The sequence below is a fragment of the Numida meleagris genome, chromosome 2, assembly GCF_002078875.1.
Source record: "Numida meleagris isolate 19003 breed g44 Domestic line chromosome 2, NumMel1.0, whole genome shotgun sequence".
In the NCBI taxonomy this organism is placed as follows: domain Eukaryota; kingdom Metazoa; phylum Chordata; class Aves; order Galliformes; family Numididae; genus Numida; species Numida meleagris.
This window is the reverse complement of record NC_034410.1, coordinates 143,709,557-143,736,995: the sequence shown is the minus strand read 5'-3', so window position 1 is coordinate 143,736,995 and position 27,439 is coordinate 143,709,557. Positions and strand designations below refer to the sequence as shown.

Sequence of the window (27,439 nt, the reverse complement as noted above, 5' to 3'; positions counted from 1 at the left end):
CTTGAGCCTTGTGAAGGCATTTGCTGTACTTCTCAAAATGTTGCTTAAAAAGTAAAAGGAACAAAACTGAAAAGAATGGGGGCAGTTTAAGTCCTCATATTTTGTGGCATCTGGCAAAAAATAATTTTAGCACATACTAGATGTATATGGTGGGGGTTGCAAAATTCTTCGTGAGCCTTTTGGTACTTGACAGTGACCATAAGGAATAATGTCCATATGAAAGTGTTTTTAAATTAGGGTTGTGTGGGAAAATGTGCTCATGTACATGCAGCCTTGTATTTCTGATGGCCAGAGACCACAGAGAGGAAGAAAGAAGCTGCTGGTGCAAGGGTCAGCATTTACTGTAGGTTCCCACACCACCGTATGAGCAAACACTGATGTTGCTCTGCCTTTGGAAATTAAGGCTGCATTTCAGTATTTCAAATACTTTACAGTGAACTCCTGGTAGATGTTTCCTTTTCAGTCTCTCTGGCAAATTTCAGTAAGGAGATTCTTGGAAAATGAACAAAATTTATCAATTACACAAACTTTTAATAGCTGAGATTTTTCATCAGATTTCTCAGCCTTGCCAAGAAGGTGCCTTGGGTCCAGATTTGCTCAGGAAGCCATATGAATAGAAAGGCTTCTTCTCTTCCTTACTCCTCTTTGCTGCCAAGAATACAAGTAGTTTGGGAAAATATGCCTAGATGTGACTTTTCCTGACCTTCTGCGAATTATAATAAAATGTTCGGAATACTTAAGCAGCTGCACTGAGGAAAGGTCAAAAATATCTCTTGGCATGCTTCTACTCCATCTATGGATTGGTCTTCCCTTTGTGAAAACAAAGGCGTTTCTGTGAGTCATTTATATTCCTTGTGGGTTTTTTTTTTTTTTTTTTTTTTTGAGTGTTGCTTCTCTGAGGCATTTCTATTTTATAGTCTCAGCAGTAGTCAAGGGCATCCAAGTACAAATTCTGCTGCTGCTGATCTGCCTTTGACCATGTTACTCGTTGGGCTATGAAGAGAGGACCTGTGATAGTACAGGCCAAGGAGTAGCATGGTGGGATGAATGAGACCTGTAAGGCAAAAAGCTGAACCTGTGCTATGAAAAACAAGTCCCTGTGGTAGAAAATCATCATTTCCAGTGATAAAATTGGAGTAGGTGATATTCCATTAAATACTGGTATGCCCTAAGTAAAATGTCTTTGACATCAAGGCAAATAGGTACCAATGTTTCATTCCTTTTTGTGGAAAATTGGGACTGTGCTGTGACAAACCATACCCATGGCCCCAAATTGTCAATAAGCCATCTCTAAATTTAGGCAGCTGCTTTTAGCTGACTTTTGTTCCATTCCTTTAGCTCGGATTAGAGTAACTGCTGTATCAAGAGCTTTGTTAAACATACATATATATATACACACATATGTATAGGTGAGTTTTTTTGTTTTGTTGGTTTTTTTTGGTTGAGTCCTAAGGTATTTTTGAAAGATCTTTATCAGGGTTTATGGCTACAGCCACATCTTGACTGATTTCTCACGGTATGTAAAAATGCATGCTGAATATTTGAAGTATGAACTACCTTAAAGCAGTGGGGTTTGGCGAGTTCTTTGTGAGTTCAAGTAAGAAATATTTTTTTCCTTACTCTGAAGGAAGAAAGAGGTGGTAAAGTAGAAGGGTTTTCCTTTTAGTTGCCTCTGTTGGGCTGTAGCTGTTTTTCTGTGGCAGTTCTATCAGGATGACTTCTGCAAATAACTTGTCTGATTTTGTTTTTGTTCCACATTCTTGTGTTACTTCAGCAGTGATGGATTGAAATTGCAGCAATACTTAGAGACTCGGGTTAGCTGCAGCGAGACAAGATGACTTCCCTGCTTTTAAAAAGGGGCATGGATTCTTTTGGCTGGGGAAGGAAAAGCAGAGTTCTAGTCCTGCAACCAAGCAGGAATTTACTCTTGAACTAAGCAATGAAGTTCCAAGATTAGAATAGATTGCTGCAGTTGATCTCATCCCTTGCATGAGTAATTCTGGGTGGTTATTTAGTAGACTGCACAGATTATAAACTCAGAGCTGAGCTTTGTTTCTCAAAAGGCTGGAGTGATAAAGAAGCTGCAATGGCTGCTTTTCGGGATTGTCCTCACACTGGGGAGATGGATTTGTAAATAATCTGCCCTCCCCAGATCTCCAGACTATCCATGTAGCGTGCAGCTCCAGCGAATTGGCAGCTCCCTCCTCCAAAGCTTCATTCTGAGTATTTTTTAAATGGCAAATATCCAACATTAATAATCCACATAGCAGAGCTGGGAGGAGGCTGCTGTGGGGGCAGCAGGATCACGTTGAACTTCAAACAGTCTTTTTAATAGTCAGAACTGTGGTAAGTAGCAAACGAGTTTTACTACTGTCTTGTGCTTTGTTGGAAATGCAGCCTTCTGACCTGAGTGTTTAAATGCTGGGTGAATACTGTCAGATATTTCTGTTTTGCTGAATTTCTTTGCTGTATGTGTTCCTGCTTAGGCTGAAATGTAAGAGGAAAGTGTGGTGTTTAAAGTGTTTTTGACTGCTTTGTTTAACAGAGGAAAAAATGGCAACGCACTGAAGCTCTGTTGACTTTCTATAAATATGTATTTTCGGGGTGTTTTGATCCTTTAGAGCAATTCAGTAGAATATTTTCTCGTGAAAAATAAGTTTTCATGCAAGTAAGTGCTTGATTTATTGTCTCTGAGGATTTCTCTGTGTAATTACACATCAAAAGAAATGTTAACATGCAAAGGAATCTTTATAGGAAATCAACCACCGCTTTCTGAAAACCTGGTAGTGTTTCTGATGTTGAAAGTACAGTGATAATCCTACAGATGTATTCCTTCAGGGTACTGGCTTTCAGAGACATAGCCAGTGCACATAAGAGAACTCTGTCTTTCAGTTCTCACTCTGTCGAATAGTATTGATTAGTTTGCGAGATGTGGGAGCCCTGGGGAGGAGTTTGCTAGAGATCAAACGGGAGTTTTACTGAGATACCATATGTTTTTCTTAGTACAATACTGGAGGAGGAGAAGCTGCAGCAAGAAGAACGAATGAGAATGGAATCCAGGCGACAAGTCACAGTGTCCTGGGACTCAGGAGGATCAGATGAAGCCCCTCCCAAGGTAGTTATCAGAACACAAAGCATGAGTGTTTCTAAAAATAATGATAATAATCCTTTTAATTCCATTTATTTCTTCCAAGCCTTGTCTGAGGGGTTGGTTAAGACAACGGCATTCTGCCCAATTCCGTCATCATCAGCTAATGCTTGCCTGAAATGACCCGGCTCTCCTTAGACTGTTATTAGGGCTGATCTCTGCTATAATTTTGCACTGACAATTTTCTGTTTCTTGTTTATTTAACTTGCAGGATACTACCATAGTTTCCACAGAAATGTTTCCTGGCTTTTTCTTTCATCTTCTCTCTTCTAGCACTCCTGTGAAATGTTAGCTGGTGAGATTTCAGACCCCTGTAAAGCTTTTTTTATAAAGCATCAGAATAAAAATTAACTAATTGTAATTTCTTACATTTTCCTTAGTCTGAACAGAAAATTACAGTTTTACTTCCAAGGAACTTAAGCATTTTAGGTTACTCTTAACTTTGTTCCGTTGCACATCTGTCCTGTTCGATGTCACTGATGTGTTCTGCGGTCTAACCTCACCAGTTGCTGAGCACTCTCTTCTCTCAGTAACTTGTGTGCTTTTTGTTCTTTGGAGGAGTCCATATTTCAGAGAATTTAGTTTTGTGCACTCACCATTGTGATGTGGAGTAGTATCTGCATCTTGATCGGTTTGTGGTGAATTACTGTTGCCCTCTGTGCAAACTCTTGTGCACACAGGGTTTCTAGTCAGAGCGTAGTACCCTAGAATCGTTAAGACTGGAAAGACAACTGAGGTCATCTGGTCCAGCCATCAACCCATCCCCACCATGCCCACTAAACCACGTCCCTCACTGCCACATCTACCCTTTTCTTTAGAAGTAATAGTGGGGCACCTTTTGCTGCACACATCCCCCAGTGTTAACAGAAAGGAAGCATATTTTTGTTTGGTTTCCATATCTCTAGCTTGTTGCTTGATAGATTTCCTAGTTTGGTTCTCCATTTTGATAGTTTTATGGCAACTAAGAATTGCAGACGCTATAACTGTTTTTATTTCAGGGTTAAGAATGGCGAACAATCCATCAAAGTGGTCAAGATTCTCGGATAAGCTGTCAGGATTTGATGTATATATAACCAGAAAATGTACTGAGCTATGGAAGCAGATGAACTGCATGAATCAGAACAATATCCTACTGGATAACAATTCATATTTATTAATATATTGATATTAAGCTACTTAGTAATATTCAATTATTACAACATTGTTTAAGAATGTATTTAGTCTTGAGGCTTTAGGGCTTATTCAAATAAATACTTCTAACTAATGTAGTGGATGAGCAACACTGTGTTAGAACTGATCATCATCAGAGTTTTAGGTGTAACATCCAAACTAAAACTAGGATTGAAATTAATTCTCCTACCACTGCATACTTTGTGAGTTATTCAATGCTTTAACTCTTTGAGATACTTTCACTGTGTATGCAGTGAAATTGTTGCTTAGGTTTTTTATACAGTGTTTTTGTATAACGTGGGTATGCGTATTAATGACACTGCTGCAAGTTGATTTTTTTTCATAAGGTGCCTCAAGCATCCCGTAAGTTACTGTATGAGTTTTTAGTAGTGACAATTGATTTTTCTTTCAGTAATTCATTGTAAAAGTTCTTCATTGTGCTTAAACTCTCATTTATTTTTAGCCTTCAATTCTTCACATTCTCAGATAGCTCACAGCTCTCACAATTTGTCCTATGAAATTACTTGTATCAATGATCAGCTAGAAAGCTCAGATTGAAAAGATCCCACTACAGAGTGATAACAATTTTCATAAAGGGATGATAAAATTCTGAAGTCCCAAAGTAATGTGATAGTCGCTTTTAATTGCCAGAGAATGTAGAGGTTTGGGTTTTGTATTGGTTTTTTTTCCCTCTTTGGTTGATTATTTTCTTCCTTCTGAAACACACAGCAGTACTGTTCCTCATCAAAAGAGGCAAGTGCACCTTTAGAGGTTAACGTCAGGTATAAAGAACACTTCTACTTTCAAGATAGCAGTAAGTTGTTCTGAGCATCATTTTCCATCACTGCTTCTTTCAGCAGTGTGAAATTTCTGCACTTAACTCTGGTAAAAGGATCAGCTGTTCAGTGTGTGCAGACAAACAGGCTTCTTTTTCTTTGGGCTTTCCTAACTTCTTCTGGTCTTTCTCATGTATTCCTGTGATTACACATCAGCTTTCTTTACAGGCAGAGTATTCTGTTTCTCCTGAAAGTGTGAAGCATGATGCTCAGATAAGTGATCTGATAGCTTTTCTTTAGCTGCCCTTCCTAATAGGAGCAGTTTTTCCAGTTTTTTTCTTGACTAGGTATGGGTTGCAAAACAGAGCATGTTCAGCATATGACCAAAAGCACCTTCCATTTTAAGGCAGTGAATTACATGGGGATTAACAATCAGAACTGACTTTGGTCCTCAGAATAATGCGTGTAAATATTTGTGCTGAACAAAGTTTGATTTGTGTTCTGACTGAAGCAAAATAATTCACTTTTGGGAACAGTTAAAAAACAATAAATTCATGGCAAAACTTTACATAATGCAAATTATGAACTTAGAAACAATACTATTTCAACCTGACAGCCTGATTTAAGATTTTTATGGAGTGTTCTCTTTGGAGTTAAGAACAGCACAGAGAAGGCCCCATCATGCAAGCAATTAAATAAGCCCCCAAAGTAGACAGAGCAACTGCTACGTATTGAAATATCCAGCTAACAGTTCAGCCTCTTCTGTTTCCAGATGAAAATGGAAGAAAGCTTAATTTCATGTTGTTTTTTTTAAATGGCAAATAATTTAGAATGCTTATTTCTGGGATTTTTTTTTTTTGCTTTGTGAAGCGTGTCCTGTACGCATTTGTTTCACCTGAGAATAATTTTGTGGGTTGAGTTTTCTGTTTGTAAAGACTTTTCTAAAATTTCTTTGTATTTGCAGCCCAGCAGGCCTGGTTACCCCAGCCCGAGATCCAGTGAAGGGTTTTATCCAAGTCCTCAGCATATGGTACAGCCAAATCACTATCAGGTATCGTATTTTACGCTCTGCGTGTATTTGTTCAAATGTGGCATTTATAACTTAGTTGTAGCTTGTGGGATTGATGCACTTCTGCTGTTTGGTTTCATTGACTGCTGCTAAATGTTTTTTTGTTCTACATCAGTACAAACCCTGAATTGAACCTAATAGGTTTACTCCAGATGGCAAATATTTCCATATCTGATTTAGTGCTCGAATTCCTAAAACTGAAGTGAAGCACATTAGACTTTTTCATAGTTACTGAAGCAATGTGGTGCTCCTGTTAGCATTAATCAGATCATAGAATGTCTAGGGTGAAGACCTTATTTATAGATTATTATCAGATTATAGGAACATTAAGATTGGAAAAGACTGCAAAGATTATCTAGTCCAGCCACCAACCCATCACCACCATGCCCACTAAACCATGTCCCTCAGAGCCACATCTGCACGTTTCTTAATGAATCACAGAATCATAGATTTTCTTGGCTTGAAATGGCATGGCTTCAGTTGGGTTGGAATTTTTGCTATGTTATGAAATTAATTGCAGTGTAAAAGGGGTTTGGGTGGTGCACTTTCCTTGGGTTTATTGATACTCTGCTCCCTAATATTTCTCTGAAACAGCTTTATTTTCTGTTGTCTGATAGTGTTCTTTAAGTATATGTAGGTCTATTCAAAGCAACAGCCATATACAACAAACTCAGATGAGATTTCTTTTTTTCATGGGAGTGGGGAGGTTTTAATTTCTTAATCAGAATATTTCAGACCTACTGAAGCTACTTTGATTTTTCTGTGGATAATTTCTCAAGTTGTGCAGCTAAGCACAGTAATGACATGCAGTCACTCAGAACTTGAGCTTGTAATATACAGTGTGGGGTACATTTTTGTATGGCCCTGTAGGGTGATGTGTGCACAGCTCCTATTAACTTGAATATGAGCTCTGCGTATGTAAGTCTTCCAAAAGTATCAATAGAGTTGATTTTGTTTCTCGGAGTACTTTGACTTCTTGACTTCAGAGGTTGAAACATACTTTCTAATGCTATTGTTTGGTTAGGCATCCTCGGATAGTATATGAATTAGAGAAAGAGGTTTTGTGTCACATCTTGGCTTGGTTTCCTTCTTCTTTCGTTGCTTCCTTTTCTCCCTCACAGTGACTGCTCGAACTGAGTCACTTATGTTTACTCCCTTCATAAAAAAAAAAAAAAAAAAAAGATTATTAAATATGGGGGAGCACAAATCCTACCAATGTAGCTTCTTTTTTTTTTTCCCAAAGGNCAATGTAGCTTCTTTTTTTTTTTTCCCAAAGGTATCTGGCTACTCTGGTTCCCACGGGATACCAGCCATGGCAGGCAGCATTTATCCTGGGCAAGCTTCTCACTTGGATCAAACAGATTCCTGGAACCATCGACCTCAGGAAATATCAGTGTGGCAGCCAAATGTGGAGGTATGGTGAACTGATACAGCTATTGTTGCACTCTGTACAGTAAATACGCTTTTTTTTTTATTCCTTAGATATATCTGGAGAGTACTGTAGGAAAATCAAATGTGTTTCAGTAGTGTTTTTTAAATTGCCTTCCTGCAATGGGATGGGAATCATGACTGAATTCAGTTCTTTAACCAGATTCTGCATGTAGCTGCAAGGAACATAAAATTATTTCTCCCTCTAACTTTCCGTCTTTTTTTTTTCTGTTCTCCAATATTTTCCACTTTTTTCATTCCATTTTATTGTTCCACAAAGATGCTGTCTAAATCCATTTGCTCTCTAAGCAGTGCTCTATTCTTTATGCCTCTAGTAAGCACTTATATGAGAACTGAGACTTACACCATAAATACAGGAGAGCAGATAGATGTCCACATCTTCAGTTTGCCTCAGGCTACTCTTGGTTGATTTAGTCATATATTGTGCCGTTCCAGCTTGCAGCCATGCAGTTGTTCATGCCCTGTATAGTTTAGTTGAGTGCTGTCATCCCAGGTAGTTCAGCATTCCTGTTTATTCTAAAGGGGCAATAGAAACAACTTAGTTTACTTACGTTGTGCGTGAATAAAGTGTTGGTGGAAGCATGTGACTGCTTTGCACACGTTCATAATAACAAGTTATAGCCAAAGTTTTCACAGAAGCTTTGATGTTGGTTACCTAAAAGCAATCTCCATGAAGCTCGTTGGAAAACTTGCCTTGGCTTTTCTAAAAATACAAATTTATATGTGCTTTACAAGTGTCAGCTAAAACAAAAGGGAGTTTGGTTTGGGTGAAAACTGTATCTTGCAGCTTTAACAACTGGATTGTTGCATTGCTGCACAAGACCAAGAAAAGGAAATCGTTACCAAGTAAAGTGCAAGCCATGAAGTGACACCATCATTGATCAACAAAGCAGAATTTCCCAAATCTTTTTGATTCTAGTGATCAGGAGCAAGGCAGATAAATTGTTTGTAATTGGAAAGAGTTTCTTCTGATCTCCCTCAGTTTATGGGCATGCTGAGGAACTCTGCTTGATTGCTCTTCTGCATTTTGTCTTTTAAAAATTCATTCATTTATAATCTGTAAGTTCTTTCAGCTCCTTTTACAAAATTGTCAGTTGTTGTAACACTGCTTAAACTTAATTCTGTCTCTTAGGATTCAGGCACTGTGGACATACGAGGAATGGGGCAGGTTCTACCCACACATCTCATGGAGGAGAGATTAATACGACAACAACAAGAGATGGAAGAAGATCAACGCTGGCTTGAAAAAGAGGAACGATTCCTGGTAATGCTTTGTTTTGTGATTCTTGTTAATTCAGTCATTCATTCTGATTTTTCTTTAAGTGTTCAGCTCGTAAGCGTGTCCTGTGCTGATGTCCTGATACAGAACCACGGGAGCGCAGAATGGCTGAGGTTGACAGGGACCCCTGGGTCCATGTGGTCCAGTCCCTGCTCAAGTAGGGACGCCAACACCATGGTGTCCAAGGCCACGTCCAGGCAGCTTTTGAAGATCTCCAAGGAGCAGACTCCATAACCTCTCTTTGCCAGTGCTCAGTTCCCTACACAATGTGGAAGTAGTTCCTGATGTTTAGGCAGAACCTTTTGGGTTCCATTTTGTGCACACTGCCTCTTGTGGCACTGGGCACCACTGAAAAGAGCCAGACTCAAACAGCTGATATTTTCTGTGAGTCTTTATTCAATTGGGTATTTGTATCTGAGAAGTTGTAGGTATAATTATGTGGCAATCTGGAGATTGCCTGCTTATTCATAGGAAAATATTCTTAAGGGGATAGATCTGTACGTATTCTACCCCTAAAAGAGTGAAAACTTCAGTTGTCTTAACAGCTCTGACTGTAATAAGACTTGTAATCAGTCTTACACTGGGGGAATAATGAGACACCTTATCAAGAAGAAACTATTTTAACAGAGAGCTCTATGAGTTGGGAGAAAAGCTCTGGGCATCGTGACGAACAAGAAGAAATGCATTAGTAATGGAATTAGTTGTCAAAAATCAAGTTCTGTGTTAAGATTCTGCTGCTCAATACTGTTGGCTAGAGATGCAGCAGAAGATTATAGTAGCATATTACCCTGTATAGGTTCACGGTGAGGAGCCTGTGAATCCACGAGCCTCACTGGATAGGTGAGTGGTGTGGTATGGGCTGTGACATACATCAATCACGTGTTTGGTTTCAAGTGTATTTCAAGGAACATTTTGGTTTGAAAGCTTTTCATGTTGTATGTAGTTGCAAAAGCATGTTTGTGTCAGTGCAAGTGTGATAAGTTTGTTGTGGGAGATAAGTTTGAGGAATTGCCTGGGTGAATTATTTTTATTTTGGAGACCAACTGCAGTTGTCTCGCTGAATTTAAAGCCGTCGTTTAGGGATGTTGAAGCCAGTACATTGAGTTCCTTGGAAATAAGAATCTATGCTTTATTCTACAGGACGCCAGTGGGAAGGAATGGAGAGCAGATCTTAAATGTAGACTGTGTTATTGAGACCTAATTCTTTGCAAATTGGATGACCTTAATTTCTTAGGGTGTTCATTAGGTATGGTATCCAGAACTGTTCCAAACAGTTGACGAGCATATGGACAACCAAGAGTAGGATAAATCTCTGCAAGCAGATGAGAGTTAACTGCTAGATACCTCCATGCCCATTGCATGTTCTAGCTAAGATCTGGATTGTGACAGAGGTAGGATGTCACTTGTGATTGAAAGACAATGAAGCTTGCTTTTGGCTTCTTTATCTGTAAACACTCTTGGAAATTTGCGCTTTACCATTTGATGAAAGAGAAACCACTCTACCCAGATTGCTTTGTCAAATTTGTTACAGGGGAGGGGAAAGGAAAATTTCCTGCCTAATTTAGGCATTAGCTTTTCCAGTCCTGAATAGCACCAATTGTTTGTGACTTTCACAAGCATAGGAGGTCAAATTGTGGATTAAAATTTACAAGATTGTTAAGAACTTTTTGAGGTATGAACATATTGCCCCAAGAATGCTTCTTAACAGAACACCTCTTGAGAATGAGACATGGTAACTTCAGGTGGTGGCAATAGGTTCTGTGGGAGCTTTCACCTTTTCTGCAGGGTAGGTGATACTTATTTGTAGCACTCAGTGTTCTGCTTTGGTTCAGCCTCAGGACCATCAGGGTGTTTACCATCACCCAGACTGCTGCTTGTTGATTTTTCTTTTGGCCTGTAATAGTGTACTGCAGAAGATACACCATCACTACTACCACCTCCTATTTAAAGGAAATTAAAGCACTGATGAGCTTGTGAGCTCTACAACTCTGTAGCTTTGACAGAGCTGGTTTTGGTTGTAAACCCAGTGTAAACTAGGGGGTTGTGGATTCTCCTTCTCTGGAGATATTCAAGACATGCCTGCATGCCTACCTGTGCAGCCTGCTGCAGGGAGCCTGCTTTGCAGGGGGGTTGGACTCAATAATCTCTAGAGGTGTCTTCCAACACCTACAATTCGGTGATTCTGTGATTCCGTAAACGTTAGGCAGTTAAAAAGGCAAAAAGAGCAAGTTTGAATGGGAGTAAGCGTGAAGTTAAATAACCAAAATGAGGAGGCAGAATTCACTGGAGACTTAAATTCTTGGTCTTTCCGCATTAACGTTTTGAATATAGAGACTCGCAGGTAATAATTTAATCCCTTTTACAGATTTATATACTCCGTGTCAAAAGTTGAACAAGCTGTAGTGGTAGTCACAGGATATACTTTTGCTCACAGGTGGCTATTTGTTGAAAAAGGAACATGGTTTTCTAGGTTCAGTGCTGAAGAAATCAAGACAGTAGAAAAGTCATTGTGAGGAATCACTCCTGGAGGCCTTGCCCTTCTCCTGTAGAATATCCAGAGTTCATACATGAGCGTCCAAACGTGAGAGTCCAGTGTAGAAGTATTATGTATATTGTACATGTTCACATTGCTTAACCCATGGTCTCTATTAAAGAACTGACATTTCTTCTGTCCAGAGAGGGACTTCAGTAAAACCACTCCCAAGTTTGAAGGAGAGACATCTTATTTTATCAGTCAGTCTCGTGTCTCTCACATGCTTTGAGAGAGCTTTCTGCAGGAAAACTAACCTTTAGGTTTTGATGACCTTGTTGGGCTGAAGTGTGGCTCTCCTGTCCCTGCTTTAGGTTTCAGAAGAACATTTTTCCTTTTAGGCATAGAGAACAATAGAGAGAGGAGAGCCAGATTTAAATTCTGAACTTATGTAACTCTACAGCATAGTGCTCCTAGTTTAAAGCTGGCTGCTTTCAAAAGCAACTCTTTACACAGTCCTCAGAGTCCTACGGTTTATCTTATATCTCACTTCTACTGTTGAGACTTGGACTCACAGAGGAGTAACCACAAATCATTTAATGTGAGATGCTGTGTAATGAGAAGAAAAATCCGTGCAGGGTTTCCTATTAGTACAATTTTTATCTCCCTAGAGCGAGACTAGCGTGCTCACGATTCAAAATCTATTGCTGTTTTTGCAAAGAAAAACTGCAACTCATAACATATTAGGACAAAGATGAACAGCACTGATTCTGTGTTTGCTAGAAGAGACACCCCAGAATGAAGAATGAAATGGCAGTGGCATTGAAATGGAAATGCAGCAGTCTTCAGAGAGGATGTTATCTGTGAGTGATTTGTCTGAAAACAGTCTTTTGAGAACATGTAAATAGTATGTGAAAGGAGATAGAGATGTTGTTTGCAAGCTGCAGCGTTAAATAGAACCCCAAATTCTGAAATTCTGCTATATAAAGGGAAAATACACAGATCTCTTTTCATAGGAAGCTCCTGAGTGAAAATAAATCTGTTGCGTAAAGACTGAAAAGAACGTTTCAAATGGTAAATTGAACCAAATTTATCTGCTGGGAAGTGAGAAGAGAATAGGGGAGGTGGAGGATTTGTTTCAGGGGGAATTTATTTCAGAATTAACTGCCATCCCCTGATACAGAGGGGCCACTGACATGAGTCGGTAGCTTCGTGGGCAGTGGTTGAAGCTGCGGCCTTTCATGCTGTCTTGGTAAAATTGCTTTGGATATCAGTGGCAGAAATCTCTGAATTATTTTTGAGGGAGCTGAAGTGAAGACAGTGTTGCTGCACTTCTCACTTGATGCAGGTAACATTAGAGGATGCTGTCTGCATGAGGCATATGTAGGCGGAGAGGTGAGACCACTGCAGTGCAGTCACATAAAAAAAATGGGAGTCTGTTTGGCTTTCTGTGCAAGGTGTCTTGCTGCTACAATTCTCTAGGTGCTGCAGTCCACACAATTTTCATCATCTTTTATACCCTGTGGTGTTTGGATAGTTACCTCATGCATACAAGAAACACATGAAGTTCTCATTCTTCACTTTCTCTTCAGTCATTTTCCAATCACAGTGGGTATTTCCACTCCAAAAAATAAAATTGGCAAAGTTTGGTTGAGGTTTTACTCTCACATAGTGCAAAGCACGTAGAAGCCAAATGAGCAACCTCCATCCCCAAATGCAGTGCTCCACAATTGCAGATAGACTCTTCGCTGCTGGCACGCGCAGCTAACTGGAGCTGAACTATTTGGCCTGTTACCCCACAGTCTGGCGTGCATCCTGTAATGCTTGGCCTTAATGCGAAGCATACGCTATGTGTGCACATAGAAAGAAAATCAGGATTGAAGCACTGAATTACTCCTTGTGGGCATGGTGTGTACGTGTTAATCTGCCTGATTTCTCGCACGGAGAAGTAATTTAAAAGCGAATCAGTGAATTCATTGAGCTAAAATAATTTTTAAAAAGCCCTTTCAGGATGCTTTAAGTTTTGGCAGAAATCGGAACTGCCAAAAGCTATCTGATTTTTTTGTTTTTGTTTGCCTCTAGAACAGTTTAACTTCTGTATTTTAATATGGAATTTGTCCCAAAGGAGAATCATCCCTAACCACAGCTAGCAAAGCGGAGATGTGAAGATGCACAAGAGCCTGTGTAACTGATGGCTGTTACTTTGCTTATCGGGGCTTGTGGGGCAGAAACTGTCACGCTGTGTCTTTCCAGGATGGCCTCTTAAGTTCAGCAGTACAGTGACGTTCATGATTTTGATGTTGTAGCTTCTTGCACTGTAGCTCTCTCTGAATATTTTGCAGAGTGCTTTTCCTCTTTTAGGACGTCTTGATGAACTGCTTCTTCGTTTGAATTTAGTTTCCAGCTTGCACCTTTCTGTTGTAGTTGGACTGATGGTATCTGGCATTGCTTCTCAGTATATCAAATAAAGATGTATGTGCTCATGCCTTTGAGTAACTCCTCAGCAGATAGAGCAGTGTTGTGCTAGGAAATTTATAGCTCTTTCCTGGGATGTTTAGAAGAAATAACTTGCATAGTTTCCTTATCGTGTTCGGTTTTGTTTTTTTTTTCTGAAATTCCCACATAGCTGTGGTTTAGTACTTGTCCTGTTTTGACACTGAGAACTGCAACTCCAGTATAATTGATGTGTACTGTTTCTAAAAAAAGATTTTAATTTTTAGCCTGAGTAATTCCCACCAAGATATTACAATTTGGCATGTCCTGAGAATGCCAAGACATACATGTTCTTTTATTAGTGAGCGACCAGAAATACTGGAAATAAAGATTGTGTTCCAGTTTGTGAACGTATGCATCCTGTCTGAAAAGTACACTTGATGCTTCCAAAGATTCCAGATAGCAGACTGTTTATTAGGAAAAAAAAATAAAAAATAAAAAATCCATTTACTTTTCCAGGGCTTTGATTTTCTGCAAGAATTTAATAAAATACAGTTCCTCCCTGAAACGTGGCATTGAACATAAAGGAGGGAGCTCGGTACTAAGAATTCACCCACACATTGCAGTGTAGTGCCAGCATCAGGGGCTTAAAATAAAATTAATTAGTCTAATCCTGACTATGAAAGGTATATTATTTAATTAAAAATCTATGCACTTAGAAGGGACAGAATTACTATTAAGTTATAACCAGGTGATGCTTAAGGTCCCTTCCTACCCAAGCCATTCTGTGATTCTGTGATGTTTAAAAATACGAGTGTTTGACCTGAGATACCTCCTTTAGTGTAAAATAGTTTGTCCTTTGAAATTTCCATAGCCAAACAAATGAATAAATTGGAATATCGTTTGCTAATTAATGTTAGAAATACATTTGGGCCTCCTGTTACTCATTGGACACAGGCACGTGTTGAGTATTTCTCTTCTTCCTTGTGTACCTGACTGTTGGGGTTTTGGTGGACAGAGGGAGAGAAGCGTTAGGAGAAGAGAATTTGGAAGTGGTAGCGCTACAGATTCTCAGTCTTTACTCTTACAGCACGGATGTGCCAGTCACTGGGGGATGCAGGTGGGTTGTGGAGCTGTACAAACTGCTCCTGCACCCAGTGGCACCAGGTGTCTTCATTTTCAGATCAGATTTTTGGAGAATGCTGGGCAACATCAGTGCTCCCCATGGCTTCATTTGTATAAGGGTAGTCCAGTAGGACTTTGTTGGCCTAGTCTGGTTTAGGGTGTATTTTTGGAGTAGTTAATTGTTCAAAGTGCAAGTATCATGAATGACCCCTAGGATGAACTCATCTTCAGCTATTCCCAAAGACTTTGGGCAATTCCTGGCAAGAAATTAAAGTGAAATTGAGACAGATTGTAATAGAAATTAAGTTAGAAATTAAGCAAGAATAGCTATTTACTTCAGCTAAAACCTACTCTGAGTGTCACAACTCATTTGATATCTGTGGAATTGTCTGATATACCCATATCAAATGAGACTTAAGAAAAAAAATATCGCTATCATAAAGAAAATAAACTAGAGATTTGTCCAGATAGGTTTCATTATAGAACTTGGCACAAATTCTCAGAGAAGCATTGAGCAAATTGCTTGCTTTTGTCTGCGTCGGTTCTTCCTGCTTAAGAAGGGGTTAAATATTTCCTCGTCTCCATTGGTTTGTCTATTTTTAATCTGCAAGTTCTTTCAGGCAGCGAGTCTGACTGTGCTCTGTCTGCAGAAGACTGAATGGAAATCCACAGAAAAGCCCTTCGTACAGACTGCTAGAGCAATCTGAGTGTTTTTAATGACATCGATATTAGTGTTATTGATCTGCCTGCCCTGCTGCTTCTTTAGGATCACTTAGCAGGATATGTGAATTGGAATTATTCTGTAGTGCTTTTAGGAGGAAGGAAGGGGATCTGGAGTAGCTTTCAACAAGAAGCAGATATGTTTGCCCCCCCAAAACTGACCCTGAAAGCACATTTTTGTGGAGTGAGCTCAGTTACAGTTGGTATTTGTCTGCATTTCTCTAAACATCTTCTGTGTGTGTACATACATTTTATGCATATGTGCATTCAGATATATGACAGAAGCTGTGTGTACGCTGATACAGAAGTGTGTGTTATCTGTTGCCTGAATCATAGAATCATTAAGGGTGGAGAAGACAGCTAAGATCACCTAGTCCAACCATCAGCCCATCCCCACTGTGCCCACTAACCATGGCCCTCAGTGCCACGTCTGCCCGTTTCTTGAACTCCTCCAGGGCCGGTGACTCCACATCTCCCTGGGCAGCCTGTTCCAATGCATTGCCACTCTTTCTGAGAAGAAATTTTTCTTAATATCCAACCTGAAGAAAATGAACTCCTCATGCGGTTCCATAGGACAGCACATTAAGTTTGTTTTTCTGTGCTAGAAAAGCACACTGATTTTGCTCAGTTTGTGTCTTCAGGTCAGCATGATCCTTTGTTTCACATCAGCTCTTCCTTTTTCTTTCCACATAAGTATTACTGTAAGTAATACAAGACACCTGGATTTGGTGGGAGGTGAGAGAAATGGCCAATTTCTCCAAGAAAAAGTTGGGCTGGTCTTAGCTTTCCATTTTAAAACAATCAAGCCCCAAGTTTCTCTGTGTCACTTAAAGCAGATAGAATAGGAAGTCGTTTGTTGGTCACTTTTATCAGGAGAATGGTGCATCTGGGTGTCTGCGTTAGCTTTCTGTATCCAGTGCAGCTTGTGCAGAGCTCCATCACTGGCCCCGTTTGCAGCCTTCCAGACAGAGCCAAGCACATGGAAGCCTTCTGAGCAGGAAGCGGGAATTAACTCGCAGCATTTCTCATCCTGAGGTTGAAAATTTGCCTGTGGGAGGAGAACAGTTGTTTAAAAAAACAACTTTTGTTGCCTTTTAGAAAATACGAAATGCAAATTTTCCAATGTTGTGTTAGGGAAATGGTACTGGCAATATTTATAAACAGCGTTTTTCACTCGTGTGCTGAGATTGGGAGGCTGAGAAGCAGTCTGGGAGTCTGCCAGGAGTTTTGGGGAGCAGTTGTTCCAGAAGCACACCATTGCAGCGTGGGGTGTATGAAGTGGAATGCAGTTGACATTTGTGTTTGTCAGTGTTCATTTTTCAGTAGCCTGGTCTTTGGGATGTTTTTTGCCAGGGTTGTGTGAATCTGTAAGCAGAGTGTGGGGTGAAATTGTGCCCTGAGAATCTGTGGGTGCCCCATCCCTGGAGGTGTTCAAGGCCAAGTTGGATGGGGCCCTGGGCAGCCTGACCTGGTGGGTGGCAACCAGTCCACAGCAGAGGGTTGGAGCTCCATGATCTCTAAGGTCTCCTCCAACCCAAGTCATTCTGTGATCCTATGGTTTGTGTTTCAGAAACCTGATGTGCGGCTCTCCAGGGGCAGCATCGAGCGGGAGGACGGAGGTCTCCAGGGCCCAGTGAGTATCTGTGGGATCCTTTCATCTCCTGGCCCCTTTTCCAGCGTCCTGGTAGAACATGCTGTCTTTTATTATGGGAGATGATTTAAAGTTTTTGCTCAGTGTTTCCACTGTCATTACTTGGCTCTGCAACTTTCCAAGGAGCTCAGCTTCTGTGGGAACAGCAGAACGGTGGCAGACTTTGGTCGTGCAGCACTTGGGTGGATTTGGGGTTTCTGTTTTTTTTTTTCCCCTTGAAACAATACTGCAGTGTTTCTGCAGATATGTTGCAATTATTTTTTAATGTTCCTGTGATGTATGGTTGGGCCTTTTATTTAAAAATGCTTTTTGAAACTTCTGTCAACAGGAAGCGGGGTTAGAATAACTTCTGCAGTTGTTTAAATATCTGAAGGGTTCTCTTACAAGGAATGTAAATGTTACTGTTGTGTTACTCAGAACTCTGTTTAGGGTAAATGATCCGCAATGAAACAAATGGAATAAACCCCACAGCCATTCCGTTATTGTCAGACAGCAGCTGCAGCACTCATTCTTACTGGCACAACGGCTGGCTGTTTAAATAAAAACATCTCTCCAATTGTTTGATTGCCACTGGAACCTCTGAGTCATACCAGTAGAAAATGGGGGTCAGGCTGGGGACTACTAAGGGCAGAAACTCAGTGCTTCATCTGGTGACGGCCTCCAGGGATCACCTTCAAAGCTTCTCTTGGAAGTTGATACCATAAATTCACTTTACTTGTTCCTCTAGGCTGTAATTCTGTTTGACTTCAGTATTTCTACACTACCTGAGGGCAGAGGAACTCTTCCTGCATTTGCAAGGTAGAGTCGTGAATCACACACTGCGGCACAGTCTCTGGAGTTAGTTACTTGTGTTTGGAAGCTGCTAAGATTTTTGCCATGAACCTGGAGCAGACTGACAGTTACTGTTAGGTCTTTGCTATTGTTGCATCTTACAATAAGAGTGAGCAAAGTATTACTGCATTTTGTGGTACTTGGGAGTGCTGCAAGAAGATCTTGAGGTCACGTCAGAGGTTTGATGTAGGAGGCAGTGAGCTTCAAGTACAGCAAGCTAATTTCTTTGCCTGGGCTTAGAGTAAAAACCTGCATTTGAACTGCTTGTAGGGGATGTCCTGCATTCCCAGATGAGGTGGGACACCCCACTTGAACAAGTGGGAAGAAAACTGGCTGTTGGCAAAATGAGTTGCAGGAGAGTCTGTTAATTCAATTCCGGAATTTGCTTGTCCATTTTTATAATTCTTAACGCATTTGAAACATTGAGTTCGTTTGCTGTTGGAAATGTCCATTGCTTAGAATCATAGAATATCCTGAGTTGGAAGGGATTCACAAGGATCAGGTCCAACTCGTGACTGCACACGGGGCAACCTAAGAGGTAAACCCGTGAGCCAATCTCAGTTCCGCATTGAGAGGATGAGAAATAAGGAGTGGTGTGTAACTTTGCTCGCATTCTGTCAACATCTATTTTTAATAATATTCTGGAAGTAAACATTCATGATTTTTTTTCTGAGGAACCAAGCCTCCTTCCTCTTGCCCCGCCTCTTCTCCCCAGGGTTCTCAGGTTTGAAATAACTAGGTTAGCACCATGACCAAGGTTAATGGTGGTAGGGCAGTGTGTGAGATGGTTGGCCAAAGGGTTTCAGAGGGATGTGACAACAGCAGAAGAGCGTCAGGACTTGGAGCTTAGAGCATCCTGCTACAATATCGACTATGAAACGTGTAAGAACTCCTTAGCGTCTTCATCCAGAATTCTCCCTTTGCAGTACATTCTTACGTGAGCTCACGTGCTGAAAGTTTTGCCTCTTGCTACAGTTTTCCATAGCCAACAGGTAGAATTGAGCTTGACATTGAGTGAGAGTTGGGATTTTCAGGTCACGCAGTTAAAATTTGGAAAAGTTTTGAGAAGCTAAACAGCCTCATAAAGTGCTAGGCAGCTCTAACCACTGCAGCCTTGTCAAATCTCCCTGTGGTTTTAAAACAGTAGCAGTAATTTCTAAAAATTGCCCAGCTGAAACTTTGAACTACGATTGTGAGTGTCCTTTGGGTTTTGTTATTGAAGAGGTGATCTGGGGATGGTGAGCTGTCCCAATTACCCGAGTGTGTTTCTGAAAATAGAGAAAGGTTCAAAGAGACGTGCTTAAAAGGTCAGAAAGTAAAGGTAAGTAGTTAACACTCTCAGACAGGGATTGTGAGAGCGTTCTCTGGAGCTGAAGTCAAACTGAAACAAATGCTGTGTTTTCATACTGTTCACAGTGAACTCTTAAGTTTTTGGAATGTCATTTTTAACGTGTTGAAGCAGCAGCTTCCTTAGGTCCTGGTGGAAGGAAGTACTCTGATGTGGCAGAAAATTGTCTTTGTTTAAGAATAAGTGCCTTTTTGAGACATTTTGCCGTGAGGCATATGAAATTCTAACTGCCTTCAGTGCTTTGCTTCATAATGGAAACTCCATTATACACATATGCATGCATGAAATGTGGCTGTTTTGCTTGTAACTTTATTTTTGTGACGTGACAAATTTTTCACAAGGTATTAATTTGGTTGGGACTAGATTTTCATTTTTCTTGGTGTGAAGGTGGTATAAATGTAATTACCAAAGAAAGTAATTTGAATCTAGCGTTAAGTATTAGCAAATTGACCTTGACTAAGAGCTTCACAGCTCAGAAGCTTGTTACCATTATTGACACTATTCAGCCGTGCAGAAATACCTTAGGCTTCTAGTTGCTGCACTCCAATTTCTTCATCAGCACCATGACTTCTGCAGTTTGATCTCTGAATAAAGGAGAAAAACTGCTATGAACGTGCCAGCATGTTTGAGTAACAGTGAAGGTTAAACTGTAATGTACAGGCCAAGGCTGTCATGAGCAATACTAAAGAAGTGAAAATATTTTCCTTACTGTATAATTGTATATAACTGCAGTTAGGAGCATAGGTAGTGACTGTGAATAGGGAAGTATTTGTAACTGTTGGGAATGTGCTGAGAACTGCCTGTTTTCAGTGGGTAAGAATTTGCTAGTGAAATTGTGAGCGCTGTAGTAACTGCTGTAAATGTGTATTGTATCTTACAGGCTGGTAACCAGCACATATATCAGCCCGTGGGTAAACCAGGTAAGCACTGAGTTCGTATAATGTCATCTTGAATCCTTGATTACATGTCTTCGAGCAGTAATAGTGAGCAAATGCCAGGATTTCCATACAAGGGGTGGTTTCAGTTCCACATAACTGCGCAGAGGTGTTCTGGTGCTGAAATTCCCCATGCAGTCCCCAGAGATTAGTCAGCAAATCCAAGGAAGTGTTTCAGCAGCCAGGAAGTGTCTAGACGAGGCTGAATCACCTTGTAGGACTCCACCATGCGTGGAGTTCTGACATGCAGAACACAGATAGGCACCTCAGCTGAGGTTTCACAGTATCAAAGTGAGTCACAGCTGGGATTTCAGCCAGGAATCATCATAGAATATCCCAAGTTGGAAGGGACCAATAGCGATCATCAAATCCAACTCCCGGCTCCACACAGGACCACCCAAAAATCAGACCATGTGTCTGCGAGCATTGTCCAAACACTCCTCGAACTCTGGCAGCGTGCGTGGCACTCAGCTGTGGTGCAGAGTGATACGAAGCACCTCTAGGTGTAGGTTAGGCATGCTGAGTTAGTAGGACTGAGTAGTAATCCCACAAGGGGATTTTCAAAGTACCTTATTAAAACTCATTGATGGATGAACACTGAGGATGTGGAGGTGCTGGAGCAGGTCCAAAGAAGGGCAACAAGGCTGGTGAAGGGCTTGGAGAATATGCTCTACAAGGAGAGACTAAAGGAACTGGGGCTGTTTAGTCTGGGGAAGAGGAGGCTGAGGGGGACCTCATTGCTCTCTTCAAATACCTGAAAGGTGATTGCAGTGAGAGCGGGGCTGGTCTCTTCTCACTGGTGACAGGTGACAGGACAAGGGGAAATGGCCTCAAGTTGCGCCAGGGGAGGCTTAGGTTGGATATCAGGAAAAACTTCTTTCCAGAAAGGGTTGTTAAGCACTGGAACAGGCTCCCCAGGAAGGTGGTTGAGTCACCTTCCCTGAATGTGTTTAAAAACCGTTTGGATGTGGTGCTCGGGGACATGATTTAGCGGTGGGTTGTTAGAGCAGTATGGTTAGGTTGTGGTTGGACTTGATGATCTTGAAGGTCCTTTCCAAACTGAGCAATTCTATGATTCTGTGAGTTCCATAACCCTTTTTATCTCTGCTTTTCTTAAGTAAGAACACAATTAAAGCATAGCTCATGCAAACAATGGATCTTCTGTATGACACATCTCCTCTGCCATTACAGTAAAGCAAGTGTAGCCTTTGTGACGTTGACAGACCGCAGTGATGCAGGTACATGTGACACGTTGGTGCTCTAACATGCCAGTTGTGTTGTTAACCAGATCATGCAGCTCCGCCAAAGAAACCCCCGCGCCCTGGAGCCCCCCACTTGGGCAGCCTGGCGAGCCTGAACAGCCCCGTGGACAGCTACAACGAAGGCGTGAAGGTACGGTGCTCAGGAACACAAAACACATTTCAGAAAATAAAACATGACCCCATAGAGATAGTTCAGCTGCTCCTCAAGTAGAGACCACAGAATGCAAAAGTGACTCAAGTAAACATTTTCATGGGACAAACATGCAGTGGGAATCGGGGAATTAACTGCTCTGCCCAGGTCCTCTGTGAGTGATTCAGGTTGTTCCTCACCTAGAGCCTTTCTCAAGTGAGCTTGTTTCAGTTTGAGGAGCATATGACATCTCTCGTGCAGACCCAGCAGTTCTGTTCGGCAGGAAGGAGCACAGAGCACACTCAGGATCCCCAGTACGCAGAATGCCTCTCTTGTAGCACCTAGATTCCTAAAACCTCAGTGGCTGTAGGGAGCAAGCACAGAGAGGAAACAGTACAGTCAGGACATTCTGACCCCTAACTGAGATGCTTTCTGATTCGCTGTCTCATCTCCAGTAAATAGGCAGTAAAACCAGAAGTGAAACTTGAGGGAGTTCTCTTGCAGAGAGAGGCTGCAGGATGCTGTGAAGCTGTGTCTGCTGTTGCAGCTGATATCAATGGAATGATGCCTCCATGTTAACCATAAGAACAGCAACAGGAAAACATTGATTATTAAGAACTGCAGATGTCCATACACTGAAATTTTGAGGCCTGGACATAGGAATTTAGTGGATTGGATAGAATGCATCTAGGGGGGGTTCTTGGTAGTTCTTAACCATGACTGTGGCTGGTCATCAGCAACAGGAGCTGCACAGTTACATGACTGCGTATTTCCTATCGTGACAGATCCCTGGTGTTGTAAAGGGAGCAGGGTTTCACAGGACACCTTTCCCACTGTTGCAGAGGCCCTCTGCTCCATTCACCCCTTTGCTCCTTGCCAGACTGGCTTGCTCCTGTCAAGCTTTGCATGATCTCTTCCCCATGTGTTCAGTAAAAAGTTGGCATGGGTGCATGGCAAACACTTCCACTTCTACGCGGGTGCACAGCAGCTGTCAGCACATGGTGCTTCCATAACGAGTGGACCATGAGCTAACCCGAATGACTGTTGATACTGTTGAGGATGCGTTATTGTTGCAGGCTTTTTAACTGGTCTCTTATTGCTACACATGTTTTGGTTTTGGTTTGTTGTTTTTTTTTTTTTCCTGCTGAGTTTTATTAATATTGTTTTTCTTTTTTCCCTTCTTTTGGTAAATTTCTTTAACCTTCCCCCACATTCTGCTCAACAATAGCCATGGAGGGTAAGCAGTGCGTGAGCGTGTGTACGTGCCCTATTCCAAAATGTCTTTGCATGTGACTTTGCCAGATGACTCTCTTAACTTCTTGATTGCTGAAACCAATTAGAATCACGGCCTTTCCCTGCTGATTGCAGCAATTGCAATGTTCCTTTTCCTAAGGTATTTTCCAATCAGTGTGCCAGATTGAATCTCTGTAACAGTTGTCAGTAGCCAAGTAGTGAAACGCAAAAACTGGGAATCATAACGCACCAAATCCTGCACTCTTCCTTAGACAGAGTCTCATCCAAGTACTTTATGGTTTCATCTGTATAGAGTCTCGACTGCTTCCAGTGAAGCATCACAGTAGCTGGGACCAGGTGTGGGGAACCAGTGGTCATTGCACCTGTGGGGCTGCAGTGCCACGAGCCCAGCCTCGATCTGTAGAGCCACTGTGTGACCATTGGGAAGGAAATGGGCAACTTCTTAACCGTCCTCTCCCCCAAGTGATTGCTTGGGCATGGCATGCAGTGGTAGTGGAGAAAGCCACTTCCTGGAACCAGGGACATGACACCTAGTTGTCTTGCAGTGGAATTTGTCATCAGTAGTGAACCACTTCAATACGTCAAGTACTCCCTACTCCTTGTTTCTCAAGTTCTCTTTGCTGTGGGAGTTGCACTGGGAGCTCTTCAGAGAATTTTTGGTAGACTCCTCAGAGTCACTCAGAGACTGTGCTCAGTCAGGACACCTGAAGGAAACTTCCTTCAGACCCACGAGCAAATGTGCCCAGCGGGGCCGGGGTGGCTGTTCTTGGTGATCTCTGCAGGCTGGGAGGTTGCTGAGCCCCATCTGCTGGGCACAGGAGGCTCAACAATCCATCTCTGCTTCCAGATCAAGCCGCAGGAAATCAGCCCTCCTCCTACGGCCAACCTGGACCGCTCCAATGACAAAGTCTATGAGAATGTAACCGGGCTGGTGAAAGCTGTCATAGAAATGTCCAGTAAAATACAGCCAGCTCCACCGGAGGAGTACGTGCCCATGGTAAAGGTAAGGACGCCATTTTGAATGTGGTTTCATTTTTCTCATGAATGACAGAGTTCATGTTAACAGGGAGCTGTGTGACATCGTCTCTGCATTTCTCATATAAAAGGAACTTTTCTTTAATCAACCCTTTGGCATTCTGTTCTGATGCTGTGAAACAAGGAATTGCAGGTGGGGCCCCTCACTACAAGAAGGACATGGAGGCCCTGGAGTGTGTCTAGAGAAGGGCAGCGAAGCTGTGAAGGGTCTGGAGCACAAGTCTGTCGGGAGTGGCTGAGGGAACTGGGATTGTTTAGTCTGGAGAAGAGGAGGCTAAGGGGAGACCTTATTGCTCTCTTAAAACTACCTGAATAGAGGTTGTGGTGAGGTGCGGGATTGGCCTCTTCTCATATGTCACAGGGATAGGATGAGAGGTAATAGACTTTAAGTTGCACCAGGAGAGGTTTGGGTTGGATATTAGGAAAAATGCCTTCTCAGAAAGAGTGGCAGTGCACTGGAACAGGCTGCCCAGGGAGGTGGTGGAGTCACCATCCCTGCAGGTGTTCAAGAAACATGGAGATGTGTCACTGAGGGATGTGGGTAGTAAGCATGGTTGTGGGGGGTCAGCAGTTGGGCTAGATGTTTTTAGTAGTCTTATCCAACTTTCATGATTCTGTGATAAACAGTTAATAAACCATGTTGCTTTAACTCCATTCATTCCATGTTTTTATTAGTTTAAAAATGCTTACATGGTCTGGTGTATGTCATCAGTGTGTGTGAGAGGGGCGACTGAATCAAAGCGGAGATGTCCTGTTGGGTCGTCCTGTGTCCATTATTTCCTTCCTTATCCATTTTTCTCCTTAGGAGGTTGGCTTGGCGCTGAGAACCTTGCTAGCAACAGTGGATGAGTCGCTGCCAGTGCTTCCTGCGAGCACCCACAGAGAGGTAGGCAGAGCCCCACTCACCCGCTGCGGTTTGAGCTAGCCTCAGCCAGGACTGCCAGATGGATGTGTTTGGGCTCTCTTTTATTTGCACACACATATATTTGTGTTCAGTAAGCACTACAAACTCTTGAATTATAATTCTTGATTAAATTAATGTTGTTAGAATCTAGTTGCTGTGTTAATGCAGGCTTTTGTTGCCTCAAGTCAAGATGCCCAGACTGGATGAGGGAGTACGCAATGTGTACATATCGGAAGTTTAAGTAAAAATTGTCAGCAGTGCTTACACAGACCCAGCGCTGCAATGCAGGGAGACCATCTGGGTGTTAGTACAACTCCAGTTTTCTATGAAATACAGCTTGCACACAAAGTCATTAAATGGGTGGGTAATTGAGCATATTGTGGTGCAGCTGGATGAGAAAATACCCGGTAGTAACCTTGTTGAGGATAAGAAATGACTGGGATCTTTCAGTGTAGTTCACAAGAGTCAGGAATAAAACTGTTTTCCTCCAAAGCCTTGAATGAGCGTGGTAGGGAGAAAGCCAGAGAATTGTTATGTGCCGTCTTAGAGCTTAGTAGCTGTATTGCTCTGTTAATAACCTGTACCTGCCTTCTTGACCTGCTTTAATAACAGTGATGGCAGTAAAGGTGATGATAGTAGGAGCCTGGAAACTCAGCACAAGATGTCAGCGCTTAAATTTGAGTTAAAACTCGGAGTTGTGGTCTGGCTGCTGGTTGGCAGCAGGTGGCTCTGTGGCTGACAAGGCAGCTCTTGGTCTCTGTGCAGCGAGTGCAGAAGTGTCACCGGCCCCGCGCGGTGACTCCAGCTTGAAGGGGAACTCTCAGGCTGTTCAGGTTTCGCAGAGGTGACGTTATTCCTTGGGGAGGGCAGATAGTGCTGCTACCAACCTGCGCGGCTGACCCGCTCTTGTTGTTCCAGATTGAGATGGCCCAGAAGCTGCTGAACTCTGACCTGGCTGAGCTCATTAACAAGATGAAGCTGGCACAGCAGTACGTCATGACCAGCCTGCAGCAGGAGTACAAGAAGCAAATGCTGACGGCCGCTCACGCTCTGGCCGTGGATGCCAAGAACTTGCTGGATGTCATCGATCAGGCCAGACTGAAAATGATCAGCCAGTCCAGGCCGCACTAAGCACCGAGGGAAGTTTCACCTGTCTCTTCAAGAATTCTGCTTGCGAAAGGATTAGTTCACCTTCCACCAGCAGTGAGGATTAACCCAGTGTGGTCCTGGCTTTCCGGCGCCTCTTGCTTCAGCAGCCCTGACTGACAGCTGTTGGTTCTCTCATTACAAAAGGTTAACCACGTTTTTTTTTATCATAAAGCCACGCTGGCCTGGGATTCGAAAAGTGGCGTTGTCAGCGGACGAAGTTTGTACAGAAGTCCTTGGGAAATCACGGCCTTGGAGCGCAGCGCGGTTTGTTCCCTCGCGTCAGCCACGCTCAGCCCAGAGCTGCCGCCGAGTCTCGGAGCCAGAACTGTTGGAGCAGCGGAGCGGAGCGAGATATTGTGAAGTGAAGAATTCTGGGAAACCTCAGGGCTGAGAATTCTTGCCCACAGTATATGAACTATCCAGACTGGAATTTTTTTTATTAGAACACTTACGTCGCAATATGCTAATCACAATTTACAGAGAAAGAAAATAAAAAGCTATATTTTCAAGATGTCAGTCATTTCGGGACAAACTAAAGCCCTCTTCATCTTCCTGCCTTTTACTTTATGTGAATGTGTGACGCATTTGGTTGGAACTAGCTGTAGGACACACAGAAAACTCTCTTCTTTTTCACCAGAATAACGTGCCAGTTCTTTTGTAGCAATGTTGTTTTCCTTGGAAGCGAAAATGCTGCTTTGTACCAGAGCAACTCAGAGCTGCACTTGAGAGGAGTCCTGTAACCATTCATGTCCCCCATTTTTATATAATTTATAAAGACAGATTAAAGCCATGTTGGATATTTTAAACCCCCTGTAGTTAACTAACCCATCCTTTGTCTGTCTTGCCTGGGAGGAGTTACAGTAGAGCAGTGTAATTAGATTTTCCTTGGTTTTCCAGTTATGCCATCTGTTCTGTTAAAATAAAAACCACACTCCCTTTTTGCTGTTGAGGGATATAAATTATTCTCAGGAAGAATATAATGAACTGTACAGTTACTTTGACCTATTAAAAAGGTGTTACCAGTGAAATTCTGGCTGTATTTTTGTGTGTATGTGCACGCTGCAGAAGCCATGGTGAGTTCTGCTTTGGTTTATCCCCAAGCTTTCAAGAATTCATTTGAGGAACAGCAGCAAGCATCCAAGAAGAAATCCAAGACTTAAGTCACCTTCAGAAAGCTTTTTCTTTAGTTGTACAGCACAGGAACAATGCAGATGCCTGTGCTACTTCTTCCACCCCTAAAATGTTTCGAAAGGAAGCTTCCTTGGGTGGTGGTAGCTGCATGGTTTGCAGCGGGGGAAATC

General features: G+C 42.0%; 1 protein-coding gene across 6 annotated transcripts in view; it reads left to right on the top strand.

Annotated features, from left to right (window-relative positions):
* Positions 1-27,166, top strand: part of PTK2 (protein tyrosine kinase 2) — a 200,127-nt gene extending 172,961 nt beyond the window's left edge. For 3 of the 6 annotated variants that reach the window (XM_021387146.1, XM_021387147.1, XM_021387145.1), the window contains 11 exons: positions 3,004-3,115; positions 6,059-6,145; positions 7,440-7,577; positions 8,745-8,876; positions 17,210-17,272; positions 20,350-20,389; positions 21,693-21,796; positions 23,025-23,033; positions 23,898-24,053; positions 24,891-24,971; positions 25,908-26,120. In XM_021387146.1, coding sequence (XP_021242821.1) covers positions 3,004-3,115; positions 6,059-6,145; positions 7,440-7,577; positions 8,745-8,876; positions 17,210-17,272; positions 20,350-20,389; positions 21,693-21,796; positions 23,025-23,033; positions 23,898-24,053; positions 24,891-24,971; positions 25,908-26,120 — 1,135 coding nt within the window. Of the gene's footprint in view, positions 1-3,003; positions 3,116-6,058; positions 6,146-7,439; positions 7,578-8,744; positions 8,877-17,209; positions 17,273-20,349; positions 20,390-21,692; positions 21,797-23,024; positions 23,034-23,897; positions 24,054-24,890; positions 24,972-25,907 lie in introns of all 6 variants that reach the window. The other 3 variants (XM_021387143.1, XM_021387148.1, XM_021387144.1) reach the window with 2 other exon arrangements.